Here is a 17,278-nt window from a genome sequence, read left to right on the forward strand (position 1 = left end):
GAGGACGTAGCACTTGGGGCTGGTCCGTTTCTACGAAAGGGACGAAAATTAGGTTTATTTTTGGCCTTGAAAGACCTATCCTGAGGAAGGGCGTGGCCCTTACCCCCAGTGATATCAGAGATAATCTCTTTCAAGTCAGGGCCAAACAGCGTTTTCCCCTTGAAAGGAATGTTAAGTAGTTTGTTCTTGGAAGACGCATCCGCTGACCAAGATTTCAACCAAAGCGCTCTGCGCGCCACAATAGCAAACCCAGAATTTTTCGCCGCTAACCTAGCCAATTGCAAAGTGGCGTCTAGGGTGAAAGAATTGGCCAATTTGAGAGCACGGATTCTGTCCATAATCTCCTCATAAGGAGGAGAATCACTATCGATCGCCTTTACTAGCTCATCGAACCAGAAACACGCGGCTGTAGTGACAGGGACAATGCATGAAATTGGTTGTAGAAGGTAACCTTGCTGAACAAACATCTTTTTAAGCAAACCTTCTAATTTTTTATCCATAGGGTCTTTGAAAGCACAACTATCTTCTATGGGTATAGTGGTGCGTTTGTTTAAAGTAGAAACCGCTCCCTCGACCTTGGGGACTGTCTGCCATAAGTCCTTTCTGGGGTCGACCATAGGAAACAATTTTTTAAATATGGGGGGAGGGACGAAAGGTATACCGGGCCTTTCCCATTCTTTATTTACAATGTCCGCCACCCGCTTGGGTATAGGAAAAGCTTCTGGGAGCCCCGGGACCTCTAGGAACTTGTCCATTTTACATAGTTTCTCTGGTATGATCAAATTCTCACAATCATCCAGAGTGGATAATACCTCCTTAAGCAGAGCGCGGAGATGTTACAACTTAAATTTAAATGTAATCACATCGGGTTCAGCTTGTTGAGAAATTTTCCCTGAATCTGAAATTTCTCCCTCAGACAAAACCTCCCTGGCCCCCTCAGACTGGTGTAGGGGCATTTCAGAACCATTATCATCAGCGTCCCCATGCTCTTCAGTATCTAAAACAGAGCAGTCGCGCTTGCGCTGATAAGTGGGCATTTTGGCTAAAATGTTTTTGATAGAATTATCCATTACAGCCGTTAATTGTTGCATAGTAAGGAGTATTGGCGCGCTAGATGTACTAGGGGCCTCCTGAGTGGGCAAGACTGGTGTAGACGAAGGAGGGAATGATGCAGTACCATGCTTACTCCCCTCACTTGAGGAATCATCTTGGGCATCATTTTCAGTGTCACATAAATCACATCTATTTAAATGAGAAGGAACCTTGGCTTCCCCACATTCAGAACACAGTCTATCTGGTAGTTCAGACATGTTAAACAGGCATAAACTTGATAACAAAGTACAAAAAACGTTTTAAAATAAAACCGTTACTGTCACTTTAAATTTTAAACTGAACACACTTTATTACTGCAATTGCGAAAAAGTATGAAGGAATTGTTCAAAATTCACCAAAATTTCACCACAGTGTCTTAAAGCCTTAAAAGTATTGCACACCAAATTTGGAAGCTTTAACCCTTAAAATAACGGAACCGGAGCCGTTTTTATCTTTAACCCCTTTACAGTCCCTGGTATCTGCTTTGCTGAGACCCAACCAAGCCCAAAGGGGAATACGATACCAAATGACGCCTTCAGAAAGTCTTTTCTATGTATCAGAGCTCCTCACACATGCGACTGCATGTCATGCTTCTCAAAAACAAGTGCGCAATACCGGCGCGAAAATGAGGCTCTGCCTATGATTAGGGAAAGCCCCTAGAGAATAAGGTGTCTAAAACAGTGCCTGCCGATATTATTTTACAAAAATACCCAGATTAAATGATTCCTCAAGGCTAAATATGTGTATATATGAATCGATTTAGCCCAGAAAATGTCTACAGTCTTAATAAGCCCTTGTGAAGCCCTTATTTACTGTCTGAATAAAAATGGCTTACCGGATCCCATAGGGAAAATGACAGCTTCCAGCATTACATCGTCTTGTTAGAATGTGTCATACCTCAAGCAGCAAAAGACTGCTCACTGTTCCCCCAACTGAAGTTAATTCCTCTCAACAGTCCTGTGTGGAACAGCCATGGATTTTAGTAACGGTTGCTAAAATCATTTTCCTCTTACAAACAGAAATCTTCATCTCTTTTCTGTTTCAGAGTAAATAGTACATACCAGCACTATTTTAAAATAACAAACTCTTGATTGAATAAAAAAAACTACAGTTAAACACTAAAAAACTCTAAGCCATCTCCGTGGAGATGTTGCCTGTACAACGGCAAAGAGAATGACTGGGGTAGGCGGAGCCTAGGAGGGATCATGTGACCAGCTTTGCTGGGCTCTTTGCCATTTCCTGTTGGGGAAGAGAATATCCCACAAGTAAGGATGACGCCGTGGACCGGACACACCTATGTTGGAGAAAAAGATGCTGGTTATGTACAGGAACTTCTCACCGCTCCCCTGTAGCACCTAAGCAGGATACGTTGAAAGATGGCCACTGCAGTCACTAGAACCAAAGAATTAAACCCCAATGAACTGGAGCGCAAATGTGACTCCTAGAAGGCTGAAGCTGTCCTGGCCCAAACGAAATATCCACGCTAGCTCTGCAGACACGGTAAATGATAGCCCACACTAGCATAGCTCCTACGTCAGAGACCTCTCAGCATATACACTTAAATGTAAAATAAAGCATTTAATGTGTCCCAATAATGTAAAAGATGCTCTTGTCCTACTACCCTGTGAGTAACGGACTATGGAATACTTGTAAAATGTACTGACTTACAACCTATGGGCTATGTGAGTGATAGAATATACTTACTTGTAAGCACCAACTCTACTGTGCTTACCCTGTTTCAGGATACCGGCTTCCATTAGAGTACACTGACAAACCAACAGGAGGAGGCTGCAGGATAAATCCCAGTGACACCTTTGGAAGGCAAGAGACAAACTCACTGACAATTGTACTCCATTGCACCCCTCTGTCCTATTCCTGGCTCTCTGAGGGGGATATTTGCTCTCACATCGGTCTGAGAACCCCTATCAACAATGAAATTGAAGCACTTCAAATTTTCACCTTCTGCCGTGGAGGCAAAAAATAAGACCGAGGTATACAGGAAGTGGGAGGAGTTAAAATCTCTTATGGTATGTTGGGTATTTTTTTCCTGCCTCCTAGTAGACTTGAGTTTAATCCCACATGTGATGGCTCGTGGACTCTCACCACCTCATGAGAGGAAATAAATATAAATAAATGAAATTGTAAAGTTGTTTTACTACACACAAAGGCACAGGAAAGTCAAAGTTAAACGTGCATGATTCAGATAGAGCATGTAATTATAAGACACTTTTAAATTCACATCTATTTTCAAATGTGCTTTTATCCTTTGGTATTCCAGATATCTTACACTAGTGGGAGCTAGCTGATGCTTGGTGTCTGCACACATTTGTCACTTGTGATTGGCTAGCTAGTTGTGCTCAGATAGCTGATAGTATTGCAATGCTGTTCATTCAGCAAATCATAACAAGAGAATGAAGCTAATTTGACAATAAAAGTAAATTGGAAAGTTGTTTGAAATTGTATGTTCTATCCAAATCATGAAAGAAAAATGGGGGGGGGGGGGGGTTCCTGTCCCTTTAAACATTTTATATTTTTATATTACAAACACAATGTTATATTTAAAGACCTTTCATACTGTGATTGCCGTCTGCACGCTTCTATGGTATGACAATATTATTTTCTAGTTGATTAAAAGGACAGTAAACATATTGGGCACTATTTGGTGCTCCCACTCGAGCGTAACCACCACTAGAAGTAATCTACGTTGAAAGTAAAACTTCAGGACCCAACAGCAGTTATTAATATTTCCCATTCCATTGTTCTTCACATACAGGAAATGTTTATTTATTTTTTAAATGCATACTTCTATATATTTCTGTATGTACCTATATATCTACTCCTATAGATCTATATATTTTACATAAACATTGTCATATGTGTAACACGCTTTAGGTCTAATGCGTTGTCAGGTTAGCGCACATGAAAAATGTGTTACCTCAAGGCACGTTATTGAAGTACTAAATATTAAATATTAATAATAATGACTATTATAGATACTGTAAAAAATAAAATGTATATTATATATATACACACATCTATAATAATTAATATTTTATATTTAATATTTATATAACCCGCCTTTTCAGTCAAATACATAGCCATATATCTTTGAAACCTTATAAAAAATGTTTATGAATATTAAAATGAATACTTTTTATCAGATAGTGTAAAATTTTATTTTAATGTATTTAAGTTGTGTTTGGTGCAACTTTTATTTTAGCCCTAACTCTTTACGCAAGGTCTTCAGTCGGGTGTTAAATTCTATTGAGCTTGAGCGAATGTGTTTACTTTAAACTTGTAATACGCGTACAAATTAACGCGCCTGTGATATTCTTATATCTTGCGCGCTAACATTAGCGCACCACTTTTGATCTAGCCCATTCTAATTAAAATATTTTCTGCAGTTTTCCAATAGATTAACATATTAATCTGTTCTTATATAGTTCAGACTCTATCAACACCTTATTTGATGCAACTGGTTTTCAGTAGTCAAAGCGCACCCACACAAGAGGGCAAATATACATAATTAAAGTAGCTCTCAGTGTTTGCTATTGCTTTAAAGGGCTTGGAAGGGCTTGAAATATTGCCTCTCTGTATTGCCCTATTGAATGAGTTAATAAAGATCTTTTTAAAATTAAATAAGTGGCTGGAAATACATTTGTTGAAGAACAAACCTAGCATTTAGACATCAGGATATATTCCAGTGCATAAAGTAATTTCAGTGATTTAGTATGCAAACAAAAATTAAAGGAACATAATACTAATAAATTAAAAGTGTTGCAGCATAACTGTAAAAAAAGTTGACAAGAAAATATCACCTGAACATCTGTATTGTAAAAAAAGGCAGATACTTTACCTCAACATTTATTCAGCTTACAAAAGTAAGTCCTCTGGTAATAGTTATACTTCAGCTACTGTCCAGCTGAAAGTTGGGAAAAAATATAAAAAAATTAAAAAAACACTATAGCCAATCAGCTTTAGCAGTGTTGAAGTCATGCTCTGCTCTGCTGTGATCTCGTTAGATTTCACTGACATCCTGTGAGATTTCATAGTAAACTTCCTTAAAGGGACACTGAACCCAATTTTTTTCTTTCATGATTCAGATAGAGCATGCAATTTTAAGCAACTTTCTAATGTATTCCTATTATTAATTTTTCTTCGTTCTCTTGCTATCTTTATTTGAAAAGGCAGGAATGAAAGCTTTGGAGCCGGCCTATTTTATGTTCAGTACCCTGGATAGAGCTTGCTGATTGGTGCCTGCATTTAGCCATCCAATCGGCAAGCACAACCCAGGTTCTCAACCTAAAATGGGCCAGCTCCAAAGTTTTTATTCCTGCTTTTTCAAATAAAGATAGCAAGAGAACTAAGAAAAATTGATAATTGAAGTAAATTAGAAAGCTGCTTAAAATTGCATGCTCTATCCGAAACATGAAAGAAAAAATTTGGGTTTAGTATCCCTTTAAACTGAATAGGAAAATAACATAACTGTGCCTGCACATGCCAGATGCACACTCCCTTGCAAGTCCTGGGACTAGTATCTTGATTGGATACTTAAAGTCCCTTTACAATTGGGTGTGAATACTTGGGAAATTTTGAGGTAAACATCTTCCTTTTTTACTTAGAGATTTCAGGTGATATTTTCTAGTCAGCTTTTGACAGCTATGTTCCATCACTTTCAAGTACAATTGGGTATCATGTCCATTTAATTAAAAGACATTAATTAATATGGATACCATTTACCCCTCTACTACATGCCTGAATGCTGATACATGTACTATTTGGTAAGTGTATGTCTGTATGTTTCCTTACCTTGGCATCACTGCCTGGGGTGGCACTGAGAGCTAAAATCCGAAACTGCTTGTTATAGTTGCTTAACTCTCTGACAACCTGAATAAAAATAAATAACAATATCGTTATTATTGTATCATTGAATTATATAGTGCTGCAAAATTCAGTAAACATATGAGTAAACTAAATATAAAATGAAGGCATATATAACAAAAATGAAAAACACAAAAAAATGAATCACACAACAATAAGGTTTTAAAGGGACACTGAACCCAAACTTTTTTCACAATTCAGATAGAGCATGCAATTTTAAGCTACTTTCTATTTTACTCCTATTATCAAATTTTCTTCATTCTCTTGGTATCTTTATTTGAAATGCAATAATGTAAGTTTAGATGCCGGTCCATTTTTGGTGAACAACCTGTGTTGTCCTTGCTGATTGGACAGCACCAATAAACAAGTGCTGTCCATGAAGCTGAACATGTGCTGGCTCCTTAGCTTAGATGCCTTCTTTTTCAAATAAAGATAGCAAGAGAATGAAGAAGAAAAAATGAGAATAGGAGTAAATTAGAAAGTTGCTTAAAATTGCATGCTCTATCTGAATCATGAAAGTAAAAATGTGGTTTCAGTGTCCCTTTAATGACAAAATACATGCACAATGTGTGGTTTGGCATACCTGGTATAATGCAGTTACCTATTATAACGAAAACAAATTCAAATAAAAAATGTCATGACTTGCTGATTAAATGTTGGCACCAAAATAGTGCTGATCAAAACACTGTCTAAGGAATTGCCACATTTAAAATGTTGCAAAAAAAAAAAAAAAAAAAAAAAGATTACACTTTAAATTCAACATTTAGATCACAATGTCAATGTCAAAAGAAGCCAAATTCAGCAAGTCTTTGTTACAGCTTATTTTAAAAGGCTGTAGTTTAGCCTGACATAGTGTGATAGAAACATAGTTTTGACTTGCATACTCTCAAAATCTGGACAATACACAACTCATATAGAATGCTTACATATTTTATTTTCTCTTTACCATCATAAACGATATGCTGTCATTATTATGGGACATAATGCCCATATCTGGGATTAATTATGCTTAAAATGTTATCCGCTCACCTTTGCGGCATATGGGCAGCGCCCCTTCTCTTATGCGACCAATTGCGTGAAAGAAGGGTCTGTCGATCACCCCGAGCGAGCGCAGTGATTTCTCTTCCCAACTCAGAGGTGGTAAAGAGTGACCGCTGCTTCTTATATTGCAGGAAGCAGGCTTGCATATGTGAACCTGCCCCGCAAGGGCTCCGGAGCAGCTTATGCTGTTTTGTACACGGAGCCCTTTGTTTTTTTACATTCCAGACTGTGAAACTGGACAAATTTTGTGTTGTCTTTGTATCGTCCATATTCTATTCTTGATATTAGCGCTTTTTTTTTTTGTGTTGGTTAAAAAATAATAACAATAATAAAAAGGGAAGTATAAAAAAATAAACACAGCTTTGAAAATAGATAAGAATATCTATATTTTATTCAAGTATGAGTTTAATTATTTAGATAAACTTATACATTGCCTTGGTATACCTTAATTCCCTTACAGACTTTGTCCTTACTCACCTATTCCATGAAGCAAAGACACTTTCTGTAAAGAAGTGCTTAAAATAATTACTCCTCAATCTACTACCCTCCAATTTGAAGACCATGACCCCTTATTATGGTGTTGCTCTTTTTGTGAAGGGAAATCTCTTAATATTTATGGTGTATCCTATCATATCACCTCTTACTCTTTTATCTTTTAAGCTATACATGTTACATGGACATTAAAGGGACATTATACACCCAAAAATATGGGCTATTTAAATAGAGCATTGAAAGAAGAGAAAGTTTATAATTTACAAGTTTAAGTAATTTTGCAGCTAAAACTCCTAAAAATTATGATAAACTTTCAAGTGATCTCACTACATAAGAATACGTTCGTACTACCCACTAGCTACAGAGTAAAGCTTTTTTCCCCTCAGTCCCTAGCTAGTGTAATTACAGCCAGCCCCATGCTGGAGCTGTCTTTGTACTCGCTAATACATGGGATTTACAATTCAATCCCCTCACCTGCACTTTGCAAACAGCCGTTTCTCCCTGACTGTTACACTAGGCACGGATCTCACTCCCCCGTCTGCCCTCACCGTAGCAACACAAGCTGAATATTCCACTCACAGCTCTGTGAAATATGATCCTGTGATCCTTTACAGAGCTGTGTGTGAATTATTCAGAGTGCCGTAGTGAGAACATAGGGGTAGTCAGATGTATGCACAGTTGCGCTCCAGTAGGCATACAACAACCAATGACGAAACCAGCTTCCTCCAATCATGGCAGGGCCTCACGAGATGGACGCTCTGGGGGGGAAGCCATGATTGGAGGAAGCTGGTTTCGTCATTTGTGACGTATTTACAGAGGACCTGCAGGCGGGGGATGCCGATCCAGCTTTGAAGAAGTAAAAGGTAAATAATTGTAAAAATACGGTGCAATGTAAAGTGTCCCTGTTTTAATAGTATTTTTAAAAGCAGGGCACTCATTGATGAAAGTTTACATTCACTTTAAAGCACAAAATACATTTTATGCACCTCCTTATAACCATGGGTGCCACATGTGCAGGCATTTCAGCAATGGAATTCAGTGAAAGCTAGGATTTAAATACTAAGACAGTCATGACTAGAGATAAATGCTGGAGAAGCTGTAACAGTACAGGAGATATGTTGCACATTTTATGGAGTCGTGACAAAATATGTCAGTATTGGGATAGAAGACTAACTCACATAAATGTGATACAAAAGATCCAGACTACAACCTGATGCAGAGATACTTTTACTCAACCAAATTTCCCCCCTAAATTGCAAAATTAAGAAAAGCTTGTTCCAAATTTTAATAAATGCCGCTAGGCAGCTGATTCCCAAATTCTGGAAATCTTCTATAGTCCCAACTGTGTTAGACAAAATGCTTCTATTAGAAAGATTTCATTATTATAAATTGGGAAAGATAGATTATTTATATGTTATTTTATTGAGAGAGCTATAATAACCCACTTTTTTAACACAGACAAACATGAAAGGATTCTAAGATTTCAGGTCTATCCCTCTTCCCTACATGGTTGAGACTATTGTGTTTGTCTTTAATATTTTTTCTTTTCTATGTTTCCTTTTAATACAGATACATCTACAACAATGACCAGCAACACAAGTTTTGGTTTGTATTGTTCTTTTGCTTGATTCATGTTAATGTACATGACTAAATATAAAAAAGGTCTTATTAGAATGATTTAATTCATGGACACTTATGGACATTCAACAGTCCAGTTTATGATTCCTTCTTATGATGTAAGTTTGATTCTCTATGTCCTGTATTTTTCTGTAATTCTGTTTTGATATTCTCAATAAAATTAAAACTAAAAGTAAAGTGAACTGATATATAGTTTGTTGTTATCATCATTATTATGGATAAGTACTATAGTTAAGTTAGTGAGAAAGATGTCAACTAGAATCCACCATTTTCTCCCCAACTGTGTACTTAGGAAGTCTGGTTTTACACAACTGCACAAGAATTGACAAAATGATATGAAATATAGGAGCCAGTCAGAATATAGGGATCAAATTACACAAATTTTATGAGCCACAATATTTTAGGCATAGATATCTGTAGAATTATTCTAATGTTTAGAAGCTGTAGTCACATGTTACTCATATAGCATATATGAAAAAAAGTGGGTTGGTAAAGTGCAATTTAATTTAAAAAAGTCAATAAATGGATGATGTTTTAAGGAATTATTGCAAAGTTGATGACTGGTTTACATGTCTTTTTTTTTTTTTATTCGATAGTATTTTTAAACATGATCTGCATTATAGAATTTTAAAATACAGGACATCTTAGTGTTTGGAAAATTATACAAAGCAGGACTTACCTGACAGTAAGCATGGTTACCAAGGGCTTTATGTGCTTCATCTATGACCATACATTTAATGTCAGAAGCTGGACATGCTCCCCGTGCAAGGTCATTCACCATAACCTGAGGTGTAAGGAAAAACACTCTGCGCTTTCCCCACATTTCTTTACGATTCTGTAACTGAGTGGTACCTATCAAAAAGGATGGAAAAAATACTTGCCATTAAATCCCAAGCAACTAGAGATACACAATAGTTATTTGAGCATGCACAAATGAGTTACATCCATAAAAGGGGAAAAACAAACAATCATATCACTCTCTCTCTCTGTCTCGCTCAACCAGAAACAAACAACAAAGCATAATAGCTTGTTCTCTAGCAAATTGTCACCCAGGAACAGCCACTTTTTGCTCAATTGTGCTTTTAGAGAGGAGAAATTTCCTTAAGAAGTATTTCAGTCTGATTCCACCTATACAGGTCAATCCAGCCCCGAAATACCAGGCAATCCTTCACTGAATGAGGAACATGGCAACCTCTGACGGTTGTTTCAGCCTTTATTGGGCCTCGTCAGTGAGGTGCAGCTGTATCCCTCTAGGCACATTGGGCAGGGAGTCCTTGTCTGGTTTCCCCCATGACACTTAGAGAGACCCCAACAGTCATATTTTACATATTATCAACAAGTAGACGCGCTCAACCAGGAACCAATAATAGCTTAAAGCAGAGCTCGACAAACACAGGAGTTGGGTAGCCACGGGCTCCTAGATATTTCCCCCTGGAGCGTAACATTTTGGGTTATTCTCCATGTATCTACAGTATAGAACAGTAGTGAGTACAACCCAATGCAATATCACTTAAATGTCAAATGATTTAAAATTGTATAACCTAACAGTAACGGCATTACATCTAAGTTTTACGTAGGGTTTTTGCTTTTATGTCAAATTAAAAACTAACAGTTTAGATTTACTATATTAAAAATACTGGCCCCAAAGCAGGAAATCAATGCAATAAAAGTCAGTGCACTTTTCATTACTGAGATTCAAATCTTTTATTTTTTTCAATACTTTGCTATCCACCTTTATTTTTGATGACAGACTCAATCCTCCTTCGCATGGAGGAAACCAGTGTCGTACAAAATTTCTTGAGATCATTTTCAGCTGCATTTTGCTGGAGGGGTTGTGTTGCTCTACCATTCTCTTTACAATACCCCAAAAAGGTGTTCTACTGGATTCAAGTCAGGTGACATACTTGGCCAGATCATAGTTTTCACTTGTTTCTCCTTTAGAAACTCCTTTGTGGTTTTGGCAGTGTGCTTTGTTTTTTTTGTTTTAAATTTTATTCAAGGTTTATGGTAAGGCAAACAGAAATCTTGGTACAATAAAACATGTTAATAGTGGAATACAGTCATGATAAGATACAAAAAAAATGTACAATATGTATTCCTGAAAGATCAGATAAGAGCTTACATAAATCAGATTTTCCTTCAGAATGACACAGGAGGCCACTTTTGAACCCCATCTAAGAGTATTACAAGTTTAGGAGGATATTACCAACTAAGGAGACCACTTTTGGGTCTTAAATTACAAACCTCTTTTTAATTTTTTTAACAAGATCTATAGTAACACGCTTAACTGGTCTTTTAAAACTAAAACATTCACCTTCGCTATTAGTGAGACTTAAGCGGATCACACCTACTGGATATAACAAGATATTGGACAGTAAATGTGGTGTTTGAGGTGAACAATTAGAGTAATGAGTGAACATACCTTGGAAAAATAACTGTAGTGATTATGATAACCAAAAGTTAGTTTTATAAGGCTTAATGTCCAGCAAGGTATGGGGCTGTGTAATAGATATAATGTTAAGCTCACAAACAATGCTAGTGGTAATAGGATTGAGAGAGTATATATTAAGAGTATATATTTAGTATATATTAGACACGTGAGATTGACCTGCATAGATAGCGTGAATAAAATGAGCCATGCACGGGTAGAGAAGCATTATAATTTAATTATGCTGGTAGCATTTATTAGTTGGTCTAAAAACAGATTGTGGTATGCTTGTATATTCTATGGCATTAAATTTGTGTTGCAAATTGATAGGTTTGAACGCCTAATACTAAATAAGAGTTTGAACTTAACAATGGGTAAAAATACTATATAGATCTGTATCCCTCTCTGAGGATCCTGACAGACGTTAGACTACAAATTCCCCTATCAGCATTTTAGCTTCTCAGCAAAATGTTTTACTTTATATTGTGGTAGGCTACAGTAATGCAAGGAGCAGTCAACTCCACCATCCCGGCCACAGACGGCGAAGCCACCCCTGCCCATGCAAGATGTCATTACTTATAGACACTGAAGAGAGTAAAAAGTAAACTAGCAATCATCCACTTTTGTCATGCAAATTACTAAATACATCAATATGATCAGGACCTCACTATGATCATGGCTGCTGCCCGGAAGTTCCCCCGGCAGTGTGCTTTGGATCGTTATCATGCTGGAATATTTGTTTTCTGCCAAACTTCTGGAGACTGAGAGTCATCTTGTCAGCCAGTATTTGGTATATTGAAGGCATTCATGGTGCCATCTCCCCAACTCCATCTGAACCGAAATTTTTTATCTTGGTCTTGGCCATCTTAATAATGTGCTCCCAGTATTCATCAGGCTTTTCATGTTGCTTAGCAAACTTTAATCTTACAGTTTTGTGCTGAAGAGCAAGCAAGGGTTTTTTCCTTGGATGCTGTCCATAGAAGTTGACATTGTGCAATGTCATTAGCACTGTCTGAGCTGTCACAGAAACTCCAATTTCTATCGATAATCCCTGAGCCAAATCACTTGCCTGTTGCCTGTTTTTCAGAGCTAGATTGTGCAAGTAGCGCACTGTCCGTGGTGTCGTTTTAGGAGGACAGCCACTGCGGCTCTGATTTTTGGCACTGTGTATTGATCTATACCACCTGATTACTGCTGCAACTGCATTTTAACTGATGTTTAGTTGGTCACCAATCTTCCTGTATCCTTTTCCATCTTTGTGAAGTCTCAAAATCAGATTTTTCAATTCCTCTGGCAATTCTTTTCCATGTGGAGACATGATGCAAACTTGCAGTTAGACACAGCCCATTGGTCAAAAAATTAGACTGCTCTGGTAACTATGCTCATGCAATTAGGCTAATTGGAAATCATATGTGTACTCAGTTTTGTTTCAGTGATCTAACTTGTGTGTCAGTGACCACAGGTGTATGCAATTTTGTTGCATTAAAGGGACAAGTTGAGATAGAGACAAAATATAATAATATGTACATGAATTACTTTACCTGCAAATGTATACTGCAGTGCCTTGCCACTAACCCTTTCTTTTAAGTTTCTGAATTGTACAGCTACCCCCACACATTTCCTTTTATGGCTGTAGCTATATCCATTGTTGTTTTGGTTAAATACACAAATGAATAGGGATTATCTGCTGAAGCTAGGGATGCACCGAAATTTTGGGCGCAGAAACTTTTCGGCCGAAAATTGCATTTTTGGCTATTTCGGTTTTCGTTTTTTTTCCTGTTATTTTCTGTAAAATTGTGTAGCATATTTCAAATTTGATGCTAGCCTAGAGCTGCTGTTTAAGTTCATTACTTGACTTACTGTTTTGCATATAATGAGTTTTCTAGGACTATACTTTATTTGGATAATTGTTAAAAAAAAATACTGTTAAATCTGATTCTGTTACACAGAACTAAATACAGAATAATACAGTATATTGATATTTAATATTGTTTTAAGTAGGGATGCACCGAAATTTGTTCGCAGAAACATTTTGGCTGAAAATGGCATTATCGTTTTTTTGTTCTTGGTAAAATTATTGTGTAGCATATTATTGTTTTAAGATATTTTTGTCCAATTTTAGTGTGCTGCTTTCAATAAAAGTGTGGTTATTTTATGTTATTGGCTTGCATGTTTTCAATTCAGATTCATTCATAAAATAATCTAATTATGCAAAAAAAAAAAAAATATATATATTTTAAAATAATTTGGAAAAAAATACATTTTCGGTTTCTGTTTTTGGCTAAGTGCATCCTGGATTTTCGGATTCAGTTTCGGTCCAGAATTTCCATTTGCATCACTAGCTGGAGCATGCCTAGAAGCTGTAAACTCAGTTGAAATACAATTCCTGTGTCTAAACACTGATAAGAGGGTGGAGCACAGTGTCCAGACAGCATGGCTATTTTAAGTATTTTTGAAAATTATTTTAAAATACTTCCCAAATTTTTTTTAATGCAAACTGTTTTTACTTAATTAGCCCTTTTAGTATGTGGACTCCTTGCTCAGTGTGCTTAGAGAAATATGGCTGAACCTCACTGACGAGGCCCAGCGAAGGCTGAAACGATCATCTGGGGTTGCCGTGTTCCTTGTTCAGAGAGGAATTGCCTGGTACTTCGGAGCTGGACTGACCTTTTTAGGTGAGATCAGACTGATATACTACAGGAAAGTTCTTCTGTGTGAAAAGCATTACTGGGCTAAAAATAAGCTGCACCCAAGTGGAAAGTTACTATAGACCAAGCTAACAAGTTATTGAGCTGGTTATTTGTTCCTGAGATTGTGCTCCTCTCCGTGTGTGTCAATTTTAATTGAAATCACAGGTCTGGCGTTGGACTGATCAAAAGCACTGTCGTGATTAGATGGCAGTTGGATGTTTGTGAGCAATGATGGGACATGAAAAATAGCTGCACTATTTTGCCATAATGCCTTTATGTGCTGTTAATAGAGAAGACTGAGATGCCAGTAATACAAAACTATTTTTACACCCTGCATACAGATTTTTCCCTTTGAGAAAATCTTATACAAATTCTGTAAGTGAGGGCATAATGCAAGCAACAAGCTTGTGTATTTCATTAAAGACTTTAAACAGCCTAGGTAGGCTCAGGAGCAACAATGCACTTCTGGGAGCTAGCTCAACACATCTGAACCAATGACAAGAGACAGCCAACAACCACCACCTAGCTCCGAGTATGCATTGCTGCTCCTGAGTCTACTCTTCCTCAAAGTATACCAAGAAAACAAATCAAATTTGAAAGTAAAAATAAATTGGAAATTTGTTTAAAAATACATGCTCTCTCTGAATCATGAAACTATAATTTTGACTTTATTGTACCTTTAATTTGGCAAGACCTTATCTCAAACATTAGCAATTCAGCAACAAGTTTATATTTTGTCTGTCAATTCATTAGTTATCTGTACCTGACTTTGTCATATCACTTCACTTCATATTAATTAATTTATCCTGTTTGTCATCATAACCTGCTGTCCAACAAGTTCAAAAATTAAAAAAAAATGTGTCCCTTTTCTGCCATCATGAAATATTTAAATTTAGTGCACAAAATGAAATATTTTGTATTAATATATGTTGTGTTCTTCATAGGTTTGGTTATTTATTACAGTCGTTAGCTTCAATGTTCAAGGGTTGTAAACCTTCTAGGAAAATGTATTTGTGTAATGTACAGCTGAATCAATTTATAATATGGTTTATTACAAAAGCAAAAGTCAGAGTTTAAAGTGATGGTAAATTCTAGCGTTTGTGAAAAGCTAGGATTTACCATCGGAACAAATAAAGGGGACTTTCATTCATGAAGTATAAAATACTTCATTCTGAAAGCCTCTTTATTTGTTATCAGCGCTCGCACTATTTGGCTGAGAGGTGACGTTTCCATCTCTTAGCCAATAGCCGTGCGGGAAATCCAGCTTGTCGCCGTGTTTTGCGGCGCCAAGCTGGATTTCCCGCACTGCTATTGGCTAAGAGGCTTGCAACAGGCTGGTTAAGCACTGGAGCGGCTTCAAGAAGAAAAGGTAAGTATATTTTTAAAAAACGGCTGAAATGTCAATTTTCATGAATGAAAGTGCCCTTGTTTTTAATAGTTTTTTTAAAAAACGGGCACTTTCACATGAAAATTGACCTTCACTTTAAAAAGATAGATGATGCTGTTACTACACATTCTCCAGCTTTGCATAACCAACACTGTTATATCAATATATTTTATAACCTCTAAGTTTGTCTCATACTAAGCCCCAGCAGCCCATTATCTCAATGCTAAATCTTGCACAACAGCTAGACAGTGCTAGGTCATGGGTGCCATATAGATATAATTGTTCCTACTACCATGGAGAATGGCAGTGGTTATGCAAGAACCAACATTGATTGTCAAAAAAACAAGATTGTAAAAAGCACTGATATAAGGGGCAGTCTGCAGGGACTTAGATACAGATAATCATTGAGGTGAAAAATATATTAATATAACCATCCATGTTGGTTAAGCAAAACTGGAGAATTGGTAATAAAGGGATTATCTATATTAAAGATTATCTAATTTTCAAGAAGACTGTCCTTTTAAAGGCAAATGAATACCTGTCATCTCTGCCATATGTTCCTGAGGAATACCCATAACCTTAAAGCAGGCTTCAATCTGCTGGGCCACAAGAGGCTTAGTGGGTGCCATGAATACGATCTTACATGAAGGATACCAACGGTAAAAATTGTACATCACCACTGCAGCAATGAAGGTCTTGCCCAGGCCTGTGGGCAGACAGACCAACGTATTTTGTAGTAAAGCTGTGTGAGCAATATTAAACTGATAGTCTCGTACAGGGAAGTTAGTTGGGTAAATCCACACATTTCCAGCAGATAGGTCAAAGCCTTGTAGACTTTGGATAGCAGTGCTTGAAAGATGATGCCCATTAGCAGAGGTGGGCACAGCACCATGCTCAGGATCATGTGTATCAATGTACTGATAACCATCTCCATTCAGTCTCTGGGCATGGTAAATAGACTGGCCTTGCACTTGATTGTAGGATCCAGTTGTGCCAAACTCATCACTTCTAATGTCCTTATTGTTTGCTCCAGGGGTGACTGTTTGATTGATGCTTTTCTCAGCCTCATACACTGCAACCAGCAGCACATCATCATCCTCCTCATCAACCACAGTAGTAGAACTTACCGTAGGAGGGTTCCAAGCCGATGAAGGACCCTTATAGTGGGGTCCCTGGGGACCTGATGCACTTTTTCCCCGCACAGCCGCATTTGATTTGTTTTTCTTGGGTTTGATCTCTTTTTGTTTCTTTGAATCAGGGGGTAGGCTGGCACCCCACGTCTGAAAAAGAGTTTTCTGTTTCCCGTTCATGGACACCAGACTCCCAGACCCGTTTGGTTCGTTAGCTACAATCTAACCGCTCACCACGAGCGAACCCAGCTTGTACTTAAAGTGACCACGCTACACATTATCTTTCATAACAACTATTTGGACACCCAAAATATTGAATAGAGCGCTTTCGCATTACGTCACACCCCGGAAATGACGTATTAGTTTTCCAAGTGACAGCTCGTGGTGATAAGTCAATAAGCGATAACACGATGTTGGAATGTTTACAAATTATATTTCCTAAGATATTATATAATCGGTGCAGTTTATTCACATGCAGCATATTAAGAAATGCGTTTCA

The 17,278-nt window shown here is 37.3% G+C and overlaps 1 protein-coding gene across 1 annotated transcript in view; it reads right to left on the minus strand.

Moving 5' to 3' along the window:
* FANCM (FA complementation group M) overlaps positions 1-17,128 on the minus strand; it is an 811,954-nt gene extending 794,826 nt beyond the window's left edge. Inside the window, exons 1-3 of the mRNA XM_053697678.1 lie at positions 16,188-17,128; positions 9,824-9,996; positions 5,902-5,979 (exon numbers count right to left, since the gene is read on the minus strand). Of these exons, the coding sequence (XP_053553653.1) occupies positions 5,902-5,979; positions 9,824-9,996; positions 16,188-16,959 (1,023 nt within the window). The 5' untranslated portion in view covers positions 16,960-17,128. The remainder of the gene's footprint in view (positions 1-5,901; positions 5,980-9,823; positions 9,997-16,187) is intronic.
* Positions 17,129-17,278: the final 150 nt, after the last annotated feature.

The sequence above is a fragment of the Bombina bombina genome, chromosome 1 (assembly GCF_027579735.1).
Source record: "Bombina bombina isolate aBomBom1 chromosome 1, aBomBom1.pri, whole genome shotgun sequence".
Classification (NCBI taxonomy): Eukaryota; Metazoa; Chordata; class Amphibia; order Anura; family Bombinatoridae; genus Bombina; species Bombina bombina.